The sequence below is a fragment of the Microcaecilia unicolor genome, chromosome 8, assembly GCF_901765095.1.
Source record: "Microcaecilia unicolor chromosome 8, aMicUni1.1, whole genome shotgun sequence".
Taxonomy (NCBI): domain Eukaryota; kingdom Metazoa; phylum Chordata; class Amphibia; order Gymnophiona; family Siphonopidae; genus Microcaecilia; species Microcaecilia unicolor.
Window position 1 is genome coordinate 57643634 of NC_044038.1, and position 25663 is coordinate 57669296.

The window sequence follows — 25663 nt, forward strand, 5'->3', positions numbered from 1 at the left end:
CTTCTTTCAGCCTGGACCACTGTCCTTCCACTTGTACGTCCTCCCAGCCCATCAGCTCCTTCCTCATGTATTCCCTCATTTTACTAAAGTCAGCACGCTTGAAATCCAGGACTTGAGTTTAGAGTGGCCGCCCTCCACTTCAGCCGTCATATCAAACCAAACCGTTTGGTCACTGCTTCCCAGGTGTGCACCCACTCGGACATTTGACACACTATCCCCATTTGTGAGCACCAAATCCAGCATCGCTCCCTCCCTCGTGGGTTCCGTCACAATTTGTCTGAGCAGAGCACTTTGGAAGGCATCCATGATCTCTACTTCTTTGCGATTTTGTAGACGGAATCTTCCAGTCTACATCTGGCAGATTGAAATCTCCCATCAACAGAACCTCTTTTTTCTTTCCTAATTTTTGAATATCTGCAATCGGATCTTTATCTAGTTCCTCTAATTGTGTCGGGGGTCTGTAGACAACACCCACGTGGACAGAGGGTCTATCCTCTCTTTTTAAGGTGATCCATATCGCTTCTTCTTTTCCCCAGGTCCCTGTCATTTCAGTCGCCATGATATCATTCTTTACATACAGATCTACTCCTCCACCTTTTCGACCCTCTCTATCCTTCCTAAATAGATTATAGCCTGGTATGTTTGCATCCCATTCAGGTGATTTATGGTTTGGGTGCACCCTCTTACAGTTGCACTAAGAATATTTCTGGACCCTCCTTGAGGTTCAGGGTGTGTACATCATTAATGGAGGAGAGAAAGGGATCAGGATTAGGGATACTATAGGTTTTTCTCTTTCCCTCTTTCCCTTTCTCAGAGCATGGTAGTACAGATGTTTTTCTGCACAGTCATAACACCTGTAGACAGGGTTTGTGCAGTGACTGATGCTTGTATTAAACTTCATGCAATAAGTTTGTCATTGAACATCTTTTGACAATAGGATGGGGCTGTTTGTGCAGAAGAAGCTGAGTTGCTACAAACCAATAGATATCAAAGCAGTTTATGGTGTATAAAAAAGTAATCATGGAAAAACAAGACACAAAATGTAAAACAGGATAACACAAGTTGGGAATGTAAATAGCACAATTCAAACCCATGGACATTGTTAATCAGTAACACATTAGGAAAGTTGACTGTTCTGAAGTAGTCCGAAAGGTATCACAAATTATATAAAAAAAGACTATTCATCTTTAGATTTACTGTGCAGGAAAAGAGAAAGTTGATTCCTGAGGCTGGATAGTGGAGCAGGATGATGTCTACACAGGAAAGAGACTGAAAATAAGCAATACTTTGTGCATGCAGGAGTGCTTGATGAATAAACTCTGCACTGAACTTAACAGATGAACCTCTATACTGTTCTAGATGAGGGTTTCTTCTTCAGCCCTGACTGCACAAGAGTAGTAGAATGTTTTTCTTGACTGTGCCTGACCAGATGAATGGGTTATGGCCCTTGAACGCTGGGAAGCTGAACATTTTGTGTAAACTAGTAAAAAAAAGGCCCGTTTCAGAGCAAATTAAACGGGCGCTAGCAAGGTTTTCGTCACCAACACCCCCCCCCCTCCCTCCCTGGCCAACCCCTTTGTTGTTCAGCAATTGCTCTGCCCCCAACGTCATGATGTTTGACGCGAGGGCGGGGCCCGGAGCGATTTCCCACCTCCCTGCCTCCCTCCCTGCCAACCCCTTCGTTGTTCTGCCATTGCTCCGCCCTCGAGGGCAGGGCCCGGAGCGATTTTGGTGGCTTCACCACCACGAACCTTCGAACCTTTTTGAAGGAAGTCAGAGCTTGGCTTCACTGACGTCAGTGTCCTCAGAACGTTGAGGGTGAGTTTTATTATAGTAGATATGGGCTGATACCCAGATTCTGGATATTACCCCTTTAGTTAACAAACATATTGTGATACCATGTAAAGAGGATATAAAGAAGAGATGGATATACGAAACTTTGATAGTCTAAACCAGTTCAAAACAACTCCCTTGATTCAGGGTCTGTTACGAAAAAGGACGAGCATGATATCGAGTGCTGAACATAAATCAGGTTGAATTAAGACCGCTTTGATTCAAGATAAGATTATTTTTTCATCATGGCCAATAGAACTATCTTCAGAACTGTGGTCACTACAACACCCAGATTAATGCTCCTAAAAATAGACTAGCAGTGCACTAAAGAATGAAGATTTCCTGATAGGAATTTGTCTGCTGTGCAACTTATGTACAAAAACTGCAACACCAGCTTTGCAAAGGATGATTGTACAAAATAAATGGGAAATGTAAGCTACCTTGTGTAAGAAATGAGTTCTTGCTATTTTGAGCCACATCTCTCTATATAAAACACACCTCCAACGTTCTAATGAAGCCTCAAGTCTCCCAACGTTCTAAATTTGTAGTTGTGTAGATCGCTTTTTCTCCATGAGTGTCTGCCCCGCCCTCGCGTCACAATGGGATGTCGAGGGCGGAGCACTGACAGCAAATCGCATCGCTCGATGAAATGTGACGTCAAACCCATGACGCGTGAACGCGATTCGGAGCACCCCGTGACCGATCGGCACTGCTCCGCAAAGCATAAGGAGAGGCAGCTGGGACCCAAACCACACCACGGGAGCCTGGACGGAGACGCCGACACCACAGCACTAAGCCGCAAGCGGAGGTACAGTGGGAGTGATCCGAGGAGCACCGAGAGTCCCACAGACGAAGCTTATATTGTATTTTTAAGAGAAGACTTTGATGTAAAGGCATACACTTCTCAGTAAATTTATTAGGCAGTAAAAGCAGAATAGTTAGCAAAACCTGTTCAAGGGACTAGCCAGCTGGACAAAGAACTCCACTTATAGGCTGCTGCAAAATAGGAAGATTCCTTGTCATCAAGCAGATGAAGCCATTACGTATGGGTTATGTCCATCAACCAGCAGGGGAGATAGAGAGCACTCAAACTTTCACAGTGCCCTCTTGGCCAGCTAGCTCCACTGCCTCTTCAGTATTCTCTATCTCCCTTAGCAGGGTGGCTGCATCGAGCTCCAGAAAAATCTGCCGGGAGGTGGTTCCTGGCTTGCCAGTTGTTAACCGGGGTGTTGGAGGCTATAGCAGCTTCACTTTAAAGGCACATAGGTTAGCCCTTTCCCTGCCTTACCCATACCTCTGTGGATGTGGACATATTGCCTTGCTTTCCCTGTCCTTACCCACCAACAGTGGATGCAGGCATATAGGTTTGCCCTTTCCCTGCCTTTCCCACTCATCTGAGCCTCTGGAGTCTTCAATACCTCTGCTTTCCTCACAGCTTAAAAAAAAAAAAAAAGTCACGTCGCGTTTTTAAACGCAGAGACGCTGGAACAGGTTTTTGACCTGATTTTCAGCAGGATCGTAGTTGTACACTAGATCCTTTGAGGTAAGAGTGTTTTCCAACTCCTCCGGGGTGGGCCCGCGATCGGGGCGATTTTGGCGCGAAACCGCCATTTTGGATTTTACCGCCGTTTTTCAGCGATGGCTGCGGACAATGTAAAGCACTGTTCCACTTGTGGCAAGCGCAAATCAGCAGCAGGGCTCTGTAAATCATGCTGTATTGGCGTAGGAGCCGGCCCGAGCATGGCGAGCGATGTTTCTTCCCGCTCTGAGCTGGCAGCGGGCGCCATTTTGCTTACACCGCATGGCGCGGCCTCCGTGGACACGGAGAGACCTGAGCCGGGTGGGGCACCTCGAGATGAGGTTATTTCAGGAGTGGCTAGCACCGGACAGGATTTGGGTGCCCAGGGTGAGATTTTCTCCCCGGATTTTGTGCTTTTGCTACATAAAGCATACATGATGAAAAGAGCCCTTCCTCAAGGGTCGCCTGAGGCTCCTCTGATTGCCCCCCCCCCCCCCCGATGGATTGTGGCCTGGGACTGCCCAGTGAGGCTTTTTTCCCGGATGCTTGGCCTAAAGATAAGCGCAGAAGGGCTAATTCCCCTTCAGATTATGGTGCACCTTCCCCCCCCCGTGGTCGGGGTGTGAGGATTCGTAGAACTCTGACAGACGTTCTTCGTCTGAGGAACCAGAGTCAGGTGCGGATTTACCACAGGATCTGGATGATCCCTCCGCGGTGAGGATTTTCCACCATGATGAGCTGCCAGCGCTTATTTCAGATACCCTGCAGGCCCTCTCGATTGAAGATCCTGACAGTGGCATGGCCTCCTCGGGTAATCCCAGGATGGCTAGTACCAAGAAAGCTGCTCGGGCCTTCCCTTTGCATGACTCCATCCTAGAGCTTGTTTCGGCTCAGTGGGCTGACCCCGAGGGACCTTTGAAAGTTTCCAGGGCTATGGGGCAGTTATACCCTCTGCGTGAGGGACATATGGCTCGTTTTCAAATGCCTACAGTGGATGCCCTAGTCACTGCGGTGACAAAGAACTACCCTCCCTGTTGAAGGAGGTGTTGCCCTGAAGGATGTTCAAGACCGTAGGCTGGAAACAGCGTTGAAACGGTCCTTTGAAATTGCAGGTCTCACTGTTCGGGCGTCTGCATGCAGCTGTTATGCTGTGAGAGCCTGCCTAGCTTGGCTGCAACAGGCAGTGGCTCAGCCCGGAAATGGAGCGGAGCCCTTCTTGGATGTGGCTCCGCGGATGGAGGCGGCCTTGTCCTTTCTGGTTGATGCCCTTTATGACCTTGTCAGAGCTTCGGCTAAACAAATGGCTGGGGCGCACACTGCAAGGGGAAGCATGCCCAGGGTCTATGGACACCCGAGGAGTCGGAGTGGTCCATCAACCGCCTAGAGTTGAAAGCGGTGTTTCAGGCGCTTCTGGCCTTTCAAGTGACCCTGGAAGGATTGGCTGTCAGAGTGATGTTGGACAACACGACAACGGTGGCCTATATAAATCGACAAGGCGGAACAAGGTGCAGAGCACTAGCCGCGCAGGCCGAACTGATTTGCCACTGGACCGAGCTGCATCTTCAGTGTCTGTCGGCAGCTCATATTGCAGGTCAGAGCAATGTGCAGGCCGATTATCTGAGCAGGCATCAGATCGATCCAGCAGAATGGAATCTGGCAGACGAAGTATTCCTGCAGATCTGTGCCAAATGGGGCAAGCCCGTGATGGATCTAATGGCGACAAGTGCCAATACCAAAGTCCCGTGCTTCTTCAGCAGACGGAGAGATCCTCGCTCGGCGGGGTTGGGTGCCTTGGCGCAACCCTGGCCTCCGGGTCTACTTTATGTGTTTCCCCCATGGCCCTTGATAGGGCGCCTGCTCTTGCGGATTCGGCTGCACCCAGGAGAAGTGGTCCTCATCGCCCCGGATTGGCCAAGGAGACCTTGGTATGCAGACCTCCGACAGATGCTCCTGGAGGCTCCTCTGCCGTTACCTCTGGTACCGAACCTGTTGACTCAGGGACCGGTAGCCATGGAGGACGCCGGCCGCTTTGGTCTTACGGCATGGCTATTGAGAGGGCGCAATTGAGGGATAAAGGTTATTCCAATAAAGTTATTTCCACTCCCCTGCAAGCCCGCAAGCGGTCCACTTCCGTGGCTTATGCCAGGATTTGGTGCCTGTTTGAGTCTTGGTGTGCTTCCAGAGCCATTGTTCCAATGCGGGCTCCTGTCTCGCCGATTCTGGACTTTTTGCAGGAAGGTGTACAAAAAGTCCTGGCCTATAATTCCCTGCGGGTGCAGGTGGCAGCGTTGGCCTCCCTTCGTGGTAAGGTGGAAGGCGTGTCTTTGGCTGCTCACCCAGATGTGGCACGGTTTCTTAGAGGGGTGCTTCGGCTCCGACCTCCAGTGCGAGCATCCTGTCCAGCTTAGAACCTGGGGCTAGTTTTGAAAACCCTGCAGGCATCTCCTTTTGAGCCGCTTCGGCGAGCATCGGAGAAAGACACTGAAGGCCGTTTTTCTGGTGGCCATTACCTCGGCGAGACGGGTGTCAGAGCTCCAGGCGCTGTCCTGTAGAGACCCATTTCTGCAATTTTCAGAGTCCGGAGTCACGGTTCGGACCGTGCCTTCCTTTATGCCTAAGGTGGTTTCAGCCTTTCACTTAAACCAGCCTATATTCTTGCCCTCTTTTTCAGAGGAAGAGTTTCCAGAATCTTTTGGGCAGCTGCACCTTTTGGATGTGCGCAGGACTCTGCTGCAGTATCTGCGAGTTACTAACTCTTTCAGGACTTCTGATCATCTGTTTGTTTTGCTATCCGGTTCTCGCAGAGGGTCTCCAGCGTCTAAAGCCACTATTGCCCGCTGGCTCAAAGAAACTATCTTTTCAGCTTATCTGCTGGCCGGCAGGGTTCCGCCTGTAGCCTTTAAGGCACATTCTACTAGAGCGATTTCTTCCTCTTGGGCTGAAACTGGAGCACTCTCTCTTCAAGAGATATGCAGTGCAGCAACATGGGCTTCTAAGCTCTCCTTTGCCCGATATTACAGGCTGGATGTGGCTGCCAGGAGGGATGCGCGTTTTGGTGCACAAGTGCTAGCGCGTGGTGTGGCTTGTTCCCACCCTATCTAGGGATTGCTTTGTTACATCCCATACGTAATGGCTTCATCTGCTTGATGACAAGGAAGGGAAAATTAGGTTCTTACCGTGATAATTTTCTTTCCTTTAGTCATAGCAGATGAAGCCATGAGCCCTCCCTGTATGATTGTCTGTATGCTGTGAATCTGTTTTTCAGGTTCTGTTCTAATTTCCTGAAGTTCCTTCCTTGGGAGAAAGTTGGAAAACAATCTTCAGGATTCATGTTCAGTTTAAATTTAGGAGGATGTGTTCATTCCCTCCTGCATGTTTTTTTTTTTTTGGAGGATGTGTTGATTCTCTCCAGGAGGCGCGTGTGTTCCCCTCCAGTTCTATAAATAGGAGGATGAGTTCATTCCCTCCAGTGTGTTGGGAGGATGTGTGATTCCCTCCAGGAGGCGCGTGTTCCCCTCCACTTATACAATAAGGAGGATGAGTTTATTCCCTCCAGGAGGATGTGCATTCCCTCCTTTATGAGTTCATGCCCTTGTGATGGGCCATCGTTCGCTGTGAGGAAAGCTCTTGTGATTCCCATTGCGGTTTGCCATACTGCTTTGGAAGCTTCAAATACTGAAGAGGCAGTGGAGCTAGCTGGCCAAGAGGGCACTGTGAAAGTTTGTGCTCTCTATCTCCCCTGCTGGTTGATGGACATAACCCATACGTAATGGCTTCATCTGCTATGACTAAAGGAAAGAAAATTACCAAGGTAAGAACCTAATTTTCCCTTCATTGGCACAGGTAACCGGGATTGAGTCTTTGGAAGGTAAACTATGGAGGGGGGGAGGAGAGGGGGGACCCTAAGACCACAGAGAGGGGGGGAAGGGGGGTCCTCAGACCTGAGGGGGGAGGACACTCACTGTCTCACATACGCACTCGCACACACTCATTCTCACATACACACAGACACACTCGCACCCACTCTCACTCTGTCACACACACAATTGCACATTCACTCTCTCTCTCACAGTCACTCACAGACACTCTCAAAAACATACACACTCCGCGGAAAACCTTGCTAGCGCCTGTTTCATTTGAGCCAGAAACAGGCCTTTTTTTACTAGTCCTATATAATAATTTGCACCTCCAACGTTCCATCGCTGTATGGCTGCCTGGGTTCGTAATATCTCATGACGTCAGCCAGCCTCCAGAGTTCCATTCCCCCTCACCACCCCGCCCTCACATCAAAACATAATGACGTCAGAGGGCGGAACAGTGAGAGAGAAGGGAATGCTGGCGAGCTGACGTCAGGATGTTACCAACGGAAGGGAAGCCAGCCAGGCCAGCCAGAAAACGATGAGGTACAAAGGAAGAGAGAATCGCGGCACATCGAGGGGAGGGCAGAGCAGAATCGATGGACATGGATGGGATGTGAGGAGAACACAAGAGAAGAGAATCGCGGGACATGGATGGGAAGGCCGGGAAGAGGAGAATCGCTAGACATGGAGGGGAGGGAAGGGCAGAATCGCTGGACATGGAGGGGAGGGCAAGGGAGAGACAAAAAATTGCTTACAAGAGAACCTTTCTAGGGCCTGTTTCATTGCTGAGGAAACGGGCTGGGTTCCACTAGTTATCAATAAGTCGATGGAGAGAGAGTAGATCAGAACTAAAGGGCATTTGATCTTTGAGGATCTAATGTTGAAAAGTCCTACCAGAAGTTGGTGGTGAGCTGAATACTTGATTTTGCACATTTCAGGAGTTCATAGAGGTAGGGCAGAGGCATCTTAACAGTAGGTCTTGTGTGGGACCAGCCTGAGATGGATGAGTGATATCACTTGTTTTTGTTTTTTTTTTTGACTCTGACATCTGAAGAATGAATAGAAAAAGGACGCTAAAAGCTAAATAAGGCTTGCTCAAGAGGCATGTAAAGGAGCACAGTAAGCATAACATGCAGCTTAAGTGTGCTGTTTTGGCACATGCTAGAGGCAGCAATTTGTAAGTAATGAGGAATGTCACCTTAGCATCTCAGGGGTCAGAAGATGGAGGATAAGGCAGCAAATCACATTACCGGAAACAAACTTGGCATCCTAGGGGGTTGGGGTGCAGTCAAGTGAGTCATATTTGGTAACGAGAAAAACTACGACAAAACATAAAAATAAAATACAATTGCACAAAATATTGATTAATTTCTAGCACATAGATGTTCTCTTGAACCCAAGATTGGGGTGCTTAGTACTGTTGGATTTTGGGAGATTTCTTGGGGTCCTATATGACCTGCTGAGTTGGAAGGACCAGAAAATGATTTTCAGGAACCCCCCCCCCCCCCCCCCCCCCCCCACTAATTTCATATTTCTGTACTTTGAGGGAGCTCTCCAATAACTTGAAACATGTGGTGGTCCTGCCAGTGTATGGGAATATTGTAAATTGTGAAACTATGATGTCAAGTTGTTTACCTGAAATTAGAGGCTCGCATCAGCCAACCCAAGTGGCTACCAGTCACCTTGAACTGTATCAGGAACAAGGGTGTATTTTCTATGAAGAGTGCCTCAGCTAATGAGTAAAAAATGATAGGCATGTGGCACCTTTATAGGTCAGTGTTTCTCAGCCCAGGGCACACCAGACTCATTGTGGATATCCTGATTAATGTGCAGAAGTTAGAGTTGCATATAAAGGAGGCAATGAATGCAAATCTGTCTTGTGCATATTCATTGTGGATGTCGTGAAAACCCATCTGACTGGGTGTGCACTGGATACTGTTTTGAGAACCAATTAAAGCATAAACTTTTAAGGACAGTCCACTGGCCCATCTGATGAAGTAGGCTCTGGTTCTCAAAAGCTCATGCCTGAATAAATCTGTCTATAAAGTGCTACCTGCCTGTCATTCTTTGTTATATCAGACTACAACAATATAATAACCTGGATCAGACCAATGGTCTATCTAGCTCAGTATCCTGCTTCCAACAGTGGCCAATCCAGGTCACAAGTACCTGGCACAAATCCAATTAGTCGCAACATTCCATGCTACCAATCCTGGGTCAAGCAGTGGCTTCCCCTTGTCAATCTCCATAACAAACTATGGACATTTCCTCCAAACCTTTTTTTAAACCCAGATACATTAACCGCTGTTACTACATCCTCCAGCAGCAAGTTCCAGAGCTTAACTATTCTTTGAGTACAAAAAAATATTTCCTAAAAGTGTTTCCATGTAAAACAAATGGGAGGAAATATTTTTCACTTAAAGAATAGTTAAGCTCTGGAGCTCGTTGCTGGACTAGCATAGTTACCGCTTTTAAAGTTATCAGCTAATGGGTGAAGAGGAAACCTCTAGACCAGCGGTTCTCAACCAATGTATTACAACACACTAGTGTCGTGAATACCTGGGGAGGTGTCGTGGGGCTAGCACACAAAGAACACCAGCTGCAGTGGCATGCCATGACTTTTTTGTTTTCTTCTAATAAAAGTAGCTGCTTTAATCGTTCCTAGTTCTAAATGTTTGATGTATCTTGTAGACTTGCATCCAAGTGATCTAGTTTGTCCTAACTATTTTGATGCTTTTTATTTTCCAGGTGCACTCTCACTTTAAATATCTTGTAGATAATCACACTAGTGTTTGGGCCTGTGCATGTTTTCAAGATGCTTGGCCTTCTCTGGACAACCTAAGTCTCTTTGAAAGGTAATAGCTGTGATGAGCAAACATTTTTGAATGTAATTTTACATTTTGTAGTAAGGTGCGTATTTTTACATCATTAATCTGTGTGAATGAGAAACTTATTCATTTTGTATTTCTACTTGACAAAGTTCACACCAGATGTATCGGATCTTTTAGTTATATACTTGTTCTTATGTTTAATAGAATGATTGGTACCTATGCTTATTAATTCACTACCTTGATATCAGTATTCCATTGTGTCCCCAGATCAATCCAGAGACTTGTGGGTTATGTCCCTCAACCAGCAGATGACGATAGAGAACTCTGAGATTGGTATATGTGGTCCTGTGCAGCCAGCTCAATCTCAGTATTCTCTCTATGTAGCAGGTGGAGGGACATATCTGTGCAGCTCCAGATTAATCTGACTCCTATCCCGTTCCCTCGGGGGGTGTTGAGTCTTCTTGTGGGGTTGAGGTGCCATTTAGTGTGGTTGGGGATACCTGGTGGGGCCAGGTCCCTTCCCTCCTCCCCCTGCCAGCCTCACTAGCCAGTGCTTTTGGGGCGCATTGGCGTGCAGTCAGAGTGTGCCTGGATCAGATCTCTCCTGCCTCTTCAGGTGACAAAAAAAAAAGCGTTTGCACTTTGTGCAGGCTGCTCCTTTGGGCTGATTAGAAGGGCACTGGACCGGAGCATATTCGGAGTGCATGGGGAGGCTGGTTTTGCTCCGCTTTGGGGGTTGGGTATGTCGGCGCCGTCAGAAACGGCAAAGCTGTGTTTGCGCTGTGGCAGCAGAAGGGCAGCGTCGGGGGCGTGCGAAGAGTGCGCTAAGGCTGGGTCCCAGGGCAGAAAGCAGAGTGGGGAGCCGCTGGTGCGTTCGCCAGCTGGGGAAGGCTCAGCCACCGCTTTCCCGTCTTTTGGCGGGAAATCAGCTGGCAGGCCTGACGCGCTTCAGCTGGCACCATCTTTGCTGCCTATGCGGTCTGCCCCGCGGCGGCGGGGTCGCAGACCGCACTGAATCCAGTGTTGGGAGGAGGTGAGTGCTGCAGGTACTCCTTCAGGAGAGGCGGTGATGGGGGGGGGGGGGGTCACCTTTTCCCCCAGAGTTTGGGCTTCTTATGCACAGAGCCTTTTTGTTGAAGTCGTCAGCTTCAGAGGTTCCGTTGCCTGGTCCTCAGAGTCCCCAGCCGGTCATGCCCCAGAGTCTCCCTAAGAGGCACCATTTAGAGCTTCCTCTCATGAAAGAGGATTTCTCTGGTCTTTCAGAGCCAGAGGACGGCCAGCTCTCGGGGGACTCCCTGCAGGCTGCCCCTGAAGGACTGGAGGATGGGGTGCTGTCGCCGGGTGATGAACCTACGGCAGTTCGTCTATTCCGCAAGGAGGAGCTCCCTGCTTTTATAGTGCGGGCATTAGAGGTGTTGAACATCTCTTCGACGGATCCGGCGCCTGCTGCGGTCGCTGCCCCTTCCATAATAACGGTATCAGAGGTCCATCTAAGACATTTCATATCCATGAGGCCATGAGGGTGCTCATTGAGGCACAGTGGAATACCCCAGAATCAAGCCTCCGGGTGGCGAGGGCCATGTCACGGCTTTGTCTGCTATGCTCGGAGGACTTGGACTCCCTGCGTATGCCAGTGGTGGATTCCTTAATCACAGCAGTCACGAAAAAGACCACCTTGCCGGTGGAAGGAGGAATGGCTCTTCAAGACCCTCAGGACCGAAAGCTGGAGGCGGCCCTGAAGTCAGCCTTTGAAGTAGCCTCTTTAGTCCTGCAGGTGTCGGTCTGTGGTTCTTACGTAGCCCAGGCTTGCTTCTCCTGGGTCCAGAAGGCTTCCTCTTCTGAGGAACTCATTGCCTACCTGGCGGATTTGCTGTATGATATGCTTTTCCAAGGTTATGGTGGTCGTCGCAGCCTTTTTACGGGCTCGGCATTCAGGTACACCCATATTTAGATGACTGGTTGATTCGCGCGCCGTCACACGCAGAGTGTACAGGCTACAGAAGAGGTGTTGCGCCTGCTGTGGTCTCTGGGTTGGATAGTCAACCTTCAGAAGTGTCAGCTCAAGCCGTCGCAGTCCTTGGAATATCCCCCCCCCATCTGTCATATTCTCAACCTCTCTCCACTGCAACTGTCCCTGACACCTTCAAGCATGCTGTAGTCACACAACGCCTCAAAAAACCATCACTTGACCCTACCTGTCCCTCCAGCTACTGCCCAATTTCCCTCCTACCCTTCCTCTCCAAGATACTTGAACCGCGCCGTTCATAGCCGTTGCCTTGATTTTCTCTCCCCTCATGCCATCCTCGATCTGCTTCAATCCGGCTTTCGCCCCTACACTCGACAGAAATGGCACTATCTAAAGTCTGCAATGACCTGTTCCTTGCCAAATCCAAAGGCCACTACTCCATTCTCATCCTCCTCGACCTATTCGCCGCTTTTGACACTGTCAATCACAATTTACTTCTTGACACACTGTCCTCATTTGGGTTCCAGGGCTCTGTCCTCTCCTGGTTCTCCTCTTATCTCTCCCACCGTACCTTCAGAGTACATTCTCATGGTGCTTCCTTCACCCCCATCCCGCTCTCTGTTGGAGTTCCTCGGGGATCTGTCCTTGGACCCCTTCTTTTTTCAATCTACACCTGGGCTCCCTGATCTCATCTCATGGTTTCCAATATCTTTATGCCGACGACACCCAGCTTTATCTCTCCACACCAGACATCACTGCGGAAACCCAGGCCAAGGTATCGGTCTGCTTATCCGACATTGCTGCCTGGATGTCCAGCCGCCACCTGAAACTGAACATGGCCAAGCTTATTGTCTTCCCACCCAAACCCACTTCTCCTCTCCCTCCACTCTCTATCTCAGTTAACACCCTCATCCTCCCCGTCTCATTTGCCCACAACCTCGGAGTCATCTTCGACTCCTCATTCTCTGCGCATATCCAGCAGATAGCCAAGACCTGTTGCTTCTTCCTCTATAACATTAGCAAAATTCGCCCTTTCCTCTCTGAGCACACCACCCGAACTCTCATCCACTCTCTCATTACCTCTCGCCTTGACTACTGCAACCTACTCCTCACTGGCCTTACACTTAGCCATCTATCCCCACCTTCAGTCCGTTCAGAACTCTGCTGCACGTCTTATCTTCCGCCTGGACCGATATACTCATATCACCCCCTCTTCTCAAATCACTTCACTGGCTTCCGATTACGTACCGCATATAGTTCAAGCTTCTCCTACTAACCTACTAATGCACTCGATCTGCAGCCCCTCCCTACCTCTCTACCCTCATCTCCCCCTACGTTCCTACCCATAACCTCCGCTCTCAAGACAAATCCCTCCTTTCAGTACCCTTCACCGCCAACTCCAGGCTCTGCCCTTTCTGCCTCGCCTCATCCCATGCCTGGAATAAACTCCCTGAGCCCATTCGCCAGGCCCCCTCCCTGCCCATCTTCAAATCCTTACTCAAAGCCCATCTCTTCAATGTCGCCTTCAGCACCTTATCACCATACCTCTATTCTAGACTGCCCCAACTTGATATTTCGTCCTTTAGATTGTAAGCTCCTTTGAGCAGGGACTGTCCTTTATTAAACTGTACAGCACTGCGTAACCCTAGTAGAGCTCTAGAAATGTTTAGTAGTAGTACTTTGCAGGTGTGCAGCTCACGCCACTCCCACCACTCAGGGTTTGGCATTAGTCCCCTCTCAATTCCCCTCTTTCCCCCCCCCCCCCCCCAGTCTCCCTTCAAAGTGGTCTTCTGTTGGTTCCTGGCAGTGGCTGCCTGTGTCCAGGTCTGAAGCTTTCCTTCTGACCCATCCTGCCCATGCAGAAACAAAAAGTGATATCAGAGGAGGCAGAATGAGCCAGAGAGAGAGCTTTGGAGCAGACCACAGGTAGCATATGTTCACCGCTGCTGGGGACCAACAGAAGATCATTTTTAAGGTAGGCTGACGTGTGGGGGGAGGGGGGGTTTGGAGAGAAAGATACTGGATCATGCTGAAGACGGGTCGAGAGTGGAACAGAGCAGAAGAGATGGCTTTGGTAGAATTTATTATTGTAGTGAATTTCTTTTAAGTTTTCTTAACTGTGTGCTAGGAAAGGAAAGGATCATGGACTTGATATACCGTCTTTGTTCAACCAAAGCATTTACATGTTCTATGCAGGTATTTTCTCTGTTCTTGGGCTCACAATCTGTTTTTATACCTGAGTCACTGGAGGGTTAAGTAACTTCTTATGTTGTCCCCCACCTCTTTAAAAAAAAAAAAAAAAAAAGCCTAGGCTGCTCTTAGTTCTAAGAGCCCACCCCTGAGTAGATGTTATTACAGACCTGCACATTTTGCAATTGAAGGAACCCAACAAATATATTCCAATAGGTAATGTCAGTTTTTGAATGTTTCCTGTGTGCATTACATGCCACTATTTCAGTGGACTTACACACTTTCCTCTTAAGCATGCTTTCATTATAGGTCGGTACCTCCATTCAGGCCCCAGTGAAAAATCGGATAATACGGAAAACAATGGTAACCCCTTTAAAAGTGCATAGAAAACATACTTTATTACATACAGGACAGGCATATAGGATACCTGTATTTAAAATACAGTATTGCTTAACACTAAACCAGCAGCATGTGAAGCCGGGAAACAGGAAAAGAAACTGCACGCTTAATGGCAACAGTGATCACATGTGCTGCGTGGTCAAATTAGTGAAGGTCAGATGATCGTGACTGTACTGTAGTCAATGGAAACAGTAAACATGGACTCAAGCTATCTACAATAGAAGCATGTCTCTTGTGACTACATTTTTAGTCTAACCCACCTCATTGTAGCTGAATAGTCCTAGGCTCCTATTACACAGATGAGACATGAGCAATTTTAAATTGTATTTAATTTTTTAAGGGATTGATGCTTGTTTGTTATATCTAGAAGAATTTGTGTCCAATTCTGTTTGATCTATTGAGTGAGGTAATTCAATTCTTCTCCAAGGACAAGCAGGCTGCTTGTTCTCACTGATGGGTGACGTCCACGGCAGCCCCTCCAATCGGAACACTTCCTAGCAAAGTCCTTTGCTAGTCCTCGCGCACCGCGCATGCGCGGCCCTCTTCCCGCCCGAACCGGCTCATGCCGGCCAGTCTTCTTTTGTCCGCGCTCGGTACGGTCATGTTTTGCCGTTCGCGCCCCAAAGTTGACCTCGCGTTTATCGACTTCGTTCTTTGAAAAAAAAAAAAAGGTGTCGGAAGGAGACCTTTATGGTTTTCTCCCTTCCCATACTTCCAGTTTTGCCCCGGTAAGTTTTCTTTCTTCGTCGGGGTAGGCCCTTTTAGGCCTCGGTCGAAGTTTTTCTTCCCCCTATTTTTGTGGTGCCATTTTCGCCATTTTGAGTTTTGATCTCGCCGGCGCGATTTTTCCGCCCATGACATCGAAGTCTTCCAGCGGCTTCAAGAAGTGCACCCAGTGCGCCCGGGTAATCTCGCTCACTGACAGGCACGCGTCATGTCTTCAGTGTTTGGGGGCTGGGCACCGCCCTCAGGCCTGTAGTCTGTGTTCCCTTTTACAAAAGCGGACTCAGGTAGCGAGATTAGCCCAGTGGAACGTTTTGTTCTCGGGCTCTTCGTCAGCATCGGTATCGGCAGTATCGACTGCTTCGACGTCGTTGGCGCCCAGACCTTCATCCTCGCCCCCGATTGCATCGAGTGCATTGAGGCATCGACCCTCTGCATCGGGGCGACATCGGAGGGCTGCGTCGGCATCGGTGGTATCGAGACCTCCTCATCTGCTGATGTCGTCGGACGGTGGTGCTTCGTCTGGAGTGCAGGTGAGGGCTGTCCATTCCCCTGCTGGTGGCGGTGAGCCTTCGGGTGGGTCTCCCCCTACCCTGAGGGCTCCTGCGGTACAGCCCCCCCCGAGACCGACCTTCTTCGGCCTCGGCCCCGAGGAAGAGACGGTTGGATTCTACGTCCTCGTCGGTGCCGGGAAGCTCCGGTGACGTGCTTCACTCCAAAAAATGGAAGAAGCATCGTCACCGGTCCCCTTCCCGTGTCGGCACCGAGAGCTCTGGGTCGCCGAGGGAGTCGGCACCCAGTAAGCATCGGCACCGAGAGGACCGCTCGCCCTCTGTTCAAGAGGTGTCGATGCGCTCCCCTTTGGACAGCCCGGAACAGCCTCCACGCCCGGAACAGGTTCTGACATCGACTCCTGCATCGGCTTCCATGTCTTTTTCTACAGCCGCTCTGCACGAGAGCCTCCGGGCGGTTCTCCCAGAGATCCTGGGGGAGCTGTTGCGCCCTACCCCTCCGGTACCGGGGGTGCTTGCGCCTCCGGTACCGTCGAGCCAGGCGCCGGCTGGCCCATTGTCCGGGGTGAGGTCTGCGACATCGGTGCCACTTGCGGTACCGAGTGCGGTAGCCTCCCAGGAGGGCTCCCCGACCACGTCGGCGGAGGGAGCTTCGCCGGTGCGGGCGAGGGAGTCTACCTCTCGACGCTCCCACCGTGGCCGTGGTTCCACGGAGTCGAGCCGGGCACGGTTGCAGACACAGGTCCGTGAACTTGTGTCTGACACCGATGGTGAGGCCTCGTGGGAAGAGGAAGAGGACATCCGATATTTCTCTGACGAGGAGTCTGAGGGTCTTCCTTCTGATCCCACTCCCTCTCCTGAAAGGCAGCTTTCTCCTGAGAGACTGTCTTTCGCTTCCTTTGTCCGGGAGATGTCTACGGCCATCCCCTTCCCGGTGGTTGTGGAGGACGAGCCCAGGGCTGAAATGTTTGAGCTCCTGGACTATCCTTCTCCACCTAAGGAAGCGTCCACAGTACCCATGCATCATGTCCTCAAAAAGACATTGCTGGCGAACTGGACCAAGCCTCTAAGTAATCCCCACATTCCCAAGAAGATCGAGTCCCAGTACCGGATCCATGGGGACCCAGAGCTGATGCGCACCCAGTTGCCTCATGACTCTGGAGTTGTGGATTTGGCCCTAAAGAAGGCCAAGAGTTCTAGAGAGCATGCTTCGGCGCCCCCGGGCAAGGACTCTAGAACCTTGGACTCCTTTGGGAGGAAGGCCTACCATTCTTCTATGCTCGTGGCCAAGATTCAGTCCTACCAGCTCTACACGAGCATACACATGCGGAACAATGTGCGGCAGTTGGCGGGCTTGGTGGACAAGCTCCCCCCTGAGCAAGCCAAGCCATTTCAGGAGGTGGTCAGGCAGCTGAAGGCGTGCAGAAAATTCCTGGCCAGAGGGGTGTATGACACCTTTGATGTTGCGTCCAGGGCCGCTGCTCAAGGTGTGGTGATGCGCAGACTCTCATGGCTGCGTGCCTCCGACCTGGAGAATAGAATCCAGCAGCGGATTGCGGACTCGCCTTGCCGTGCGGATAATATTTTTGGAGAGAAAGTCGAGCAGGTGGTAGAGCAGCTCCACCAGCGGGACACCGCATTCGACAAGTTCTCCCGCCGGCAGCCTTCAGCCTCTACCTCTACAGGTAGAAGATTTTTCGGGGGAAGGAAGACTGTTCCCTACTCTTCTGGCAAGCGTAGGTACAATCCTCCTTCTCGACAGCCTGCGGCCCAGGCTAAGCCCCAGCGCGCTCGCTCTCGTCAGCAGCATGCGCCTCAGCAAGGCCCCTCAGCAAAAGCAAGGGGCGAGCTTTTGACTGGCTCCAGCAGAGCATAGCCGACATCCAAGTGTCAGTGCCGGGCGACCTGCCAGTCAGAGGGAGGTTGAAAGCTTTTCACCTAAGGTGGCCTCTCATAACCTCCGATCAGTGGGTTCTCCAAATAGTCCGGCAAGGATACGCCCTCAATTTGGCTTCCAAACCTCCAAATTGTCCACCGGGAGCTCAGTCTTACAGCTTCCAACACAAGCAAGCAGGTACTTGCAGAGGAACTCTCCTCCTTCTCAGCGCCAATGCGGTCGAGCCCGTGCCATCCGGGCAAGAAGGGCTGGGATTCTATTCCAGGTACTTCCTTGTGGAAAAGAAAACAGGGGGGATGCGTCCCATCCTAGACCTAAGGGCCCTGAACAAATATCTGGTCAAAGAAAAGTTCAGGATGCTTTCCCTGGGCACCCTTCTCCCCATGATTCAGGAAAACGATTGGCTATGCTCTCTGAACTTGAAGGACGCCTACACACACATCCCGATACTGCCAGATCACAGACAGTATCTGCGATTTCAGCTGGGCACACATCACTTCCAGTACTATGTGCTACCCTTTGGGCTCGTCTCTGCGCCCAGAGAGTTCACGAAGTGCTTGGCTGTAGTAGCAGCAGCACTTCGCAGACTTGGGGGTACACGTGTTCCCATATCTCGACGATTGGCTGGTGAAGAACACATCCGAGGCAGGAGCCCTGCAGTCCATGCAGATGACTATTCGCCTCCTGGAGCTACTGGGGTTTGTGATAAATTATCCAAAGTCCCATCTTCTCCCAGTGCAGAAACTCGAATTCATAGGAGCTCTGCTGGATTCTCGGACGGCTCGCGCCTATCTCCCAGAGACGAGAGCCAACAACTTGTTGTCCCTCGTCTCGCGGGTGCGAGCGTCCCAGCAGATCACAGCTCGGCAGATGTTGAGATTGCTGGGCCACATGGCCTCCACAGTTCATGTGACTCCCATGGCCTGCCTTCACATGAGATCTGCCCAATGGACCCTAGCTTCCCAGTGGTTTCAGGCTGCTGGGGATCTAGAAGACGTGATCCACCTGTCCACGAGTTTTCTCAAATCCCTATATTGGTGGACGATTTGGTCCAATTTGACTCTGGGACGTCCTTTCCAAATTCCTCAGCCGCAAAAGGTGCTGACTACGGATGCGTCTCTCCTGGGGTGGGGAGCTCATGTCGATGGGCTTCACACCCAAGGAAGCTGGTCCCTCCAGGAACGCGATGTGCAGATCAATCTTCTGGAGTTACGAGCGGTCTGGAACGCTCTGAAGGCTTTCAGAGATTGGCTGTCCCACCAAATTATCCAAATTCAGACAGACAACCAGGTTGCCATGTATTACATCAACAAGCAGGGGGCCACCGGATCTCGCCCCCTGTGTCAGGAAGCCGTCAGCATGTGGCTCTGGGCTTGCCGTTACGGCATGGTGCTCCAAGCCACATATCTGGCAGGCGTAAACAACAGTCTGGCCGACAGGTTGAGCATGATTATGCAACCTCACGAGTGGTCGCTCAATTCCCGTGTAGTGCGACAGATCTTCCACGTGTGGGGCACCCCCTTGGTAGATCTCTTCGCATCTCGAGCCAACCACAAAGTCCCTCAGTTCTGTTCCAGGCTTCAGGCCCACGGCAGACTGGCATCGGATGCCTTCCTCCTGGACTGGGGGGAGGGTCTGTATGCTTATCCTCCCATACCTCTGGTGGGGAAGACTTTGTTCAAACTCAAGCAAGACCGAGGCACCATGATTCCGATTGCTCCTTTTTGGCCGCGTCAGATCTGGTTCCCTCTTCTTCTGGAGTTGTCCTCCGAAGAACCGTGGAGATTGGAGTGTTTTCTGACCCTCATCACACAGGACGAAGGGGCGCTTCTGCATCCCAGCCTCCGGTCCCTGGCTCTCACGGCCTGGATGTTGAGAGCGTAGACTTTGCCTCTTTGGGTCTGTCAGAAGGTGTCTCCCGTATCTTGCTTCCAGGAAAGATTCCACTAAGAGGAGTTACTTCTTTCTGTGGAGGAGGTTTGCCGTCTGGTGTGACAGCAAGGCCCTAGATCCTCGCTCTTGTCCTACACAGACCCTGCTTGAATACCTTCTGCACTTGTCTGAGTCCGGTCTCAAGACCAACTCTGTAAGGGTTCACCTTAGTGCAATCAGTGCATACCATTACCGTGTGGAAGGTAAGCCGATCTCAGGACAGCCTTTAGTTCGCTTCATGAGAGGTTTGCTTTTGTCAAAGCCCCCTGTCAAGCCTCCTACAGTGTCATGGGATCTCAATGTCGTTCTCACCCAGTTGATGAAACCTCCTTTTGAGCCACTGAATTCCTGCCATCTGAAGTACTTGACCTGGAAGGTCATTTTCTTGGTGGCAGTTACTTCAGCTCGTAGTCAGTGAGCTTCAGGCCCTGGTAGCCCAGGCCCCTTACACCAAATTTCATCATAACAGAGTAGTCCTCCGCACTCAACCTAAGTTCTTGCCAAAGGTTGTGTCGGAGTTCCATCTGAACCAGTCAATTGTCTTGCCAACATTTTTTTCCCCGTCCTCATTCCTGCCCTGCTGAACGTCAGCTGCACACATTGGACTGCAAGAGAGCATTGGCCTTCTATCTGGAGCGGACACAGCCCAACAGACAGTCCGCCCAATTGTTTGTTTCTTTTGATCCCAACAGGAGGGGAGTGGCTGTAGGAAAACACACCATATCCAATTGGCTAGCAGATTGCATTTCCTTCACTTACGCCCAGACTGGGCTGGCTCTTGAGGGTCATGTCACGGCTCATAATGTTAGAGCCATGGCAGCGTCGGTAGCCCACTTGAAGTCAGCCACTATTGAAGAGATTTGCAAAGCTGCGACGTGGTCATCTGTCCACACATTCACATCTCATTACTGCCTGCAGCAGGATACCCGACGCGACAGTCGGTTCGGGCAGTCAGTGCTTCAGAATCTGTTCGGGGTTTAGAATCCAACTCCACCCCCCTAGGCCCATGTTTGTTCTGTTCCAGGCTGCACTCTCAGTTGGTAAATTTTTTAGGTCAATCTCAGTTATGTCCTCGCCGTTGCGAGGCCCAATTGACCATGGTTGTTGTTTTGAGTGAGCCTGGGGGCTAGGGATACCCCATCAGTGAGAACAAGCAGCCTGCTTGTCCTCGGAGAAAGCGAATGCTACATACCTGTAGAAGGTATTCTCCGAGGACAGCAGGCTGATTGTTCTCACAATCCCGCCCGCCTCCCCTTTGGAGTTGTGTCTTCCCTTCTCTTTGTCTTGCTACATATGAGACTGGCCGGCACGAGCCGGTTTGGGCGGGAAGACGGCCGCGCATGCGCGGTGCGCATCGGCACGCAAGGACTAGCAAGGGACTTTGCTAGGAAGTGTTCCGATTGGAGGGGCTGCCATGGACGTCACCCATCAGTGAGAACAATCAGCCTGCTGTCCTCGGAGAATACCTTCTACAGGTATGTAGCATTCGCTTTGTATACCGCTATTCCTTGTCATCAAGCAGATGCAGCCATTACAGATGGGTTGTGTCCATCAACCAGCAGAGGGAGATAGAGAGCACACTTTTTTCAGTGCCTCATACCAGCTTGCTCCACTGCCTCTCTTCAGTATTCTCTATCTGAATCTTCTTCGAGCTCCATCTGAAATCTGCCTGGAGGTTGCTCCTGTGCTTTTGCCAGTTGTTAGCTGGGGTGTTGGAGGCTATAGCAGCTTCACTTTAAAGGCACATAGATTCACCCTTTCCCTGCCTTTCCCATTCACCTGAGCCTCCGGAGTTCTATTTACCTCTGCTTTCCTCACAGCGTTAAAAAAAAAAAAAAAAAAAGAACAGAGGTTTTTCCTTGCCTTTTTCTGTGGGACCGGAGCTGTGATACTCGGTCCAGTGAGGTAAGAGTGTTTTCTGACTCCTCCGGGGTGGGCCCGCGATCGGGGGGATTTTGGCGTGAACAGCCATTTTGAATTTTACCGCCATTTTCGGCGATGGCTGCGGAGACAGTAAAGCGCTGTTCCAAGTGTGGCAAGCGCAGATCAGCAGCGGGGCTCTGTAAATCGTGCTGTACAGACGTTAGAGCCGGTCCGAGCATGGCGAGCGACGATTCTTCGCGCTCTGAGCTGGCAGCGGGCGCCATTTTGAATTTACCACATGGCGCGACCTTCGCTGAGACGGAGAGTCCTGAGCCCGGGGGGGAGGCCTCGGAGTGAGGCTGATATGGGTGCTACTAGCCCCGGCAGAGATCCGGGTGCCTAGGGTGTTTTTCTCCCCTGATTTTGTCTTATTAATGAATAAAGCATACATGCTTAAAAGAGCTCTCCCACAAAGCCCGGCAAGGGGCTCTTCTAATGCCCCCCCCCCCCCCCCCCCCCCCCGGTGGATTGTAGCCTGGGTATGCCCTCTGAGGCGTTATTCCCTGATAATTGGCAGAATATGAAGCGCAGAAGGGCTCATTCCCCTTCAGAGAGTGCTGCACCTCCTCCCCCCCCCCCCCCCCCCCCCCCCCCCGGTCGGGCTGCGAGGATTCGGAGGACTCTGGCAGGCCTTCATGGTCTGAGGAGCCAGAGTCTGGTGCAGAAGTGACTCAGGATCTGGACGATCCCTCCGCGGTGAGGATTTTCCACCGTGATGAGCTGCCAGCGCTTATTTCTGATGCCCTGCAGGCTCTCTCTATTGAGGACCCTGCCAGTAGCACAGCCTCCTCTGTGAATCCTAGGATGGCTAGTACCAAAAAGCCTGCTCGAGCCTTTCCTTTGCATGCCTCCATCCAAGAGCTTATTTCGGCTCAATGGGCTGATCCCGAGGGACCTTTGAAAGTTTCCAGGGCTATGGGGCAATTATACCCTCTAAGTGAGGAGCATATGGCTCGCTTTGCTATGTCTAAAGTGGATGCCCTAGTCACAGCTGTGACAAAGAACTACCCTCCCTGTTGAAGGAGGTGTTGCCCTGAAGGATATTCAAGACCGAAGACTGGAATCAGCACTTAAACGGTCATTTGAAATTGCAGTTCTCACTATTCGGGCGTCTGAATGCAGTTGTTATGCTGCTAGAGCCTGCCTGGCTTGGTTGCAACAGGCAGTGGAACAGTCCGGTGATGGAACAGAGCCCTTTACAGATGTGGCTCCGCGGATGGAGTCGGCCTTATCCTTTCTTGCTGACGCCCTTAATGATATTGTCAGAGCTTCGGCTAAACACATGGCAGTAGCAGTGGCGGCTCGCCGTCTTCTTTGGCTACGGCATTGGGCGGCGGACATGGCCTCTAAGCAAAGGTTGGTGAAGTTGCCCTTCCAAGGCCTTCTACTGTTTGGTGAGGAGTTGGAGAAAATTGTGAAGGGCCTGGGTGAGGCTAAACCGCAGCACTTGCCTGAAGATAGGCCTCTGCCTTCCTCTAAGGTTGCGGCGGTCCACTCCTCTTACAGACCTTGCTTCCGTGAAGCTGGAAGGTACCGCCCGGGGCATTCTGCTGGGTTCACTTCTCGTACCCGTTTTCAGCAGAGGAACTCCTTTCGCTCGGACAAACGTTCCACAGCACTGGCTCAAGGCCTGGAGTTCAGGGGCGACCCTCTCAATGATGGTGCGCCGGCCCTCTCCTCGAGTCCTGTCATCGGAGGATGTCTTTGCCGAGGAGTGGGCCAACATTTCCTCAGATCAGTGGGTCTTGGACCTGATCAGAGACGGTTACAGAATAGAATTCGACGCCCCTGTAAGAGACGTGTTTGTGGAGTCCCGATGCGGTTCTGCCGCCAACGGGCGGCGGTAGAGGAGACTTTACAAGTTCTGATTCAGATAGGGGCCATGTCCCCGGTACCTCCCGCCGAACACAGCTGTGGCCGCTACTCCATCTACTTTGTGGTGCCGCGAAAAGGAGGGTCTTTTCGCCCTATTCTGGACTTAAAAGAATTAAACAAGTCCCTGAGTGCGACATTTTCACATGGAAACCCTGCGCTCCGTCATTGCGCCGGTACAGCCAGGAGAGTTTCTCACGTCTCTGGACCTGAAGGAAGCTTGCTTGCACATTCCAATTTGGCGCCCGCACCAGACGTTTCTGAGGTTTGCGGTGATGGGAAAGCATTTCCAGTTCCGGGCCTTGCCTTTTGTCCTCGCCACATCTCCCCGCACCTTTTCGAAGGTTATGGTGGTGGTAGCTGCCTTTCTAAAGCGAGAGGGTATTCGGGTTCACCCGTACCTGGACGACTGACTCATTCGAGCAAACTGCTGCAGAGAGTCAGCATGTAACAGCCAGAGTGGTCTCAGTACTTCAATCTCTGGGCTGGGTCGTCAATTTGGCCAAAAGTCACCTGACCCCCTCGCAGTCTCTAGAATATTTGGGGGCCAGGTTCGACACAGCCTCGGTGTATGTGTACCTACCCGAGCAAAGGCGATGCAAGCTTCAGAATCGGGTCCGTCTGCTCCTGAGGATGCCCCGCCCGCGAGCTTGGGACATTGTCCAGCTGCTTGGTTCGATGACGGCCACCATGGAACTGGTGCCCTGGGCGAGAGCGCACCCGAGATCTCTACAGTATGCTCTACTCCAAAGATGGTCTCCAGTATCTCAGGATTACCAATGCAGACTCTCTTGGCTCCCTGCAGCCCGACTCAGCATGGAGTGGTGGCTCTCAGACAGCATGCTGCGGCGAGGAATGCCGATGGTGCTCCCCGATTGGTGCCTACTGGTGACAGATGCCAGTCTGAAAGGCTGGGGTGCACATTGCAAGGGGAAGGATGCCCAGGGTCTATGGACACCCGAGGAGTTGGAGTGGTCCATCAACCGCCTAGAGTTGAAAGCGGTGTTTCAGGCGCTTCTGGCCTTTCAAGTGACCCTGGAAGGATTGGCTGTCAGAGTGATGTCAGACAACGCGACAGCAGTGGCCTACATAAATCGACAAGGCGGCACTCAGTGCAGAGCTCTAGCCGCGCAGGCCGAACAAATTTGCCACTGGGCCGAGCTGCATCTACAGTTTGTCGGCAGCTCACATTGCAGGTCAGAGCAACGTGCAAGCTGATTATCTAAGCGGGCATCAGATCAATCCAGCGGAGTGGGAACTTGCAGACGAAGTGTTCCTGCATATATGTGCCAAGTGGGGCAAGCCCGTGATAGATCTAATGGCGACAAGCTCCAATGCCAAAGTCCCGTGCTTCTTCAGCAGATGGAGCGATCCTCGCGCGGCGGGGTTGGATGCCTTGGCTCAACACTGGCCTCCGGGCCTACTGTATGTGTTGCCTCCATGGCCCTTGATAGGGCGAGTGCTCCTGCGGATTCGGCTGCTTCCAGGAGAAGTGGTTCTCGTCGCCCCGGATTGGCCCAGGAGGCCTTGGTATGCGGATCTCCGACAGATGCTCATAGAGGATCCCCTTCAGTTACCTCTGGTTCCCAACCTGTTGTCACAGGGTCCGGTGACCATGGAGGACGCCGGCCGATTTGGTCTTATGGCCTGGCGATTGAGAGGGCGCAATTGCGATGCAGAGGCTATTCCAATAAAGTAATTACCACTCTGCAAGCCCGCAAGCGTTCCACTTCCGTGGCTTATGCCAGGATTTGGCGCCAGTTTGAAGTCTGGTGTGCTTCCAGAGAGAGCACACCCCTGCGGGCTCCTCTCGCCGATTCTGGACTTTTTGCAGGATGGTGTACAAAAAGGCTTGGCCTATAATTCCCTGCGGGTGCATGTGGCAGCATTGGCCTCCCTGCGTGGCAAGGTTGAAGGCGTGTCTTTAGCTGCTCATCCGGATGTGGCACGGTTTCTTAGAGGGGTGCTTCGGCTCCGTCCTCCCGTGCGTGCACCTTGTCCAGCTTGTAACCTGGGGCTAGTGCTGAAGGCCCTTCAGGGTGCTCCCTTTGAACCGCTTCGGCGTGCTTCAGAGAAAGATTTGACACTGAAGGCCGTCTTGTTAGTGGCCATTACTTCGGCGAGACGGGTGTCAGAGCTCCAGGCGCTGTTCTGTAGAGACCCTTTTCTGCAGTTTTCAGAGTCCGGGGCCACGGTTCGGACTGTG

General features: G+C 51.4%; 1 protein-coding gene across 3 annotated transcripts in view; it reads left to right on the plus strand.

The window, feature by feature from the left end:
* The window catches only part of CCNF (cyclin F), a 207402-nt gene that overhangs the window by 47391 nt on the left and 134348 nt on the right, over positions 1-25663 (plus strand). For all 3 annotated transcript variants that reach the window (XM_030213122.1, XM_030213120.1, XM_030213121.1), the window contains exon 3: positions 9961-10067. In XM_030213122.1, the coding sequence (XP_030068982.1) occupies positions 9961-10067 (107 nt within the window). The remainder of the gene's footprint in view (positions 1-9960; positions 10068-25663) is intronic.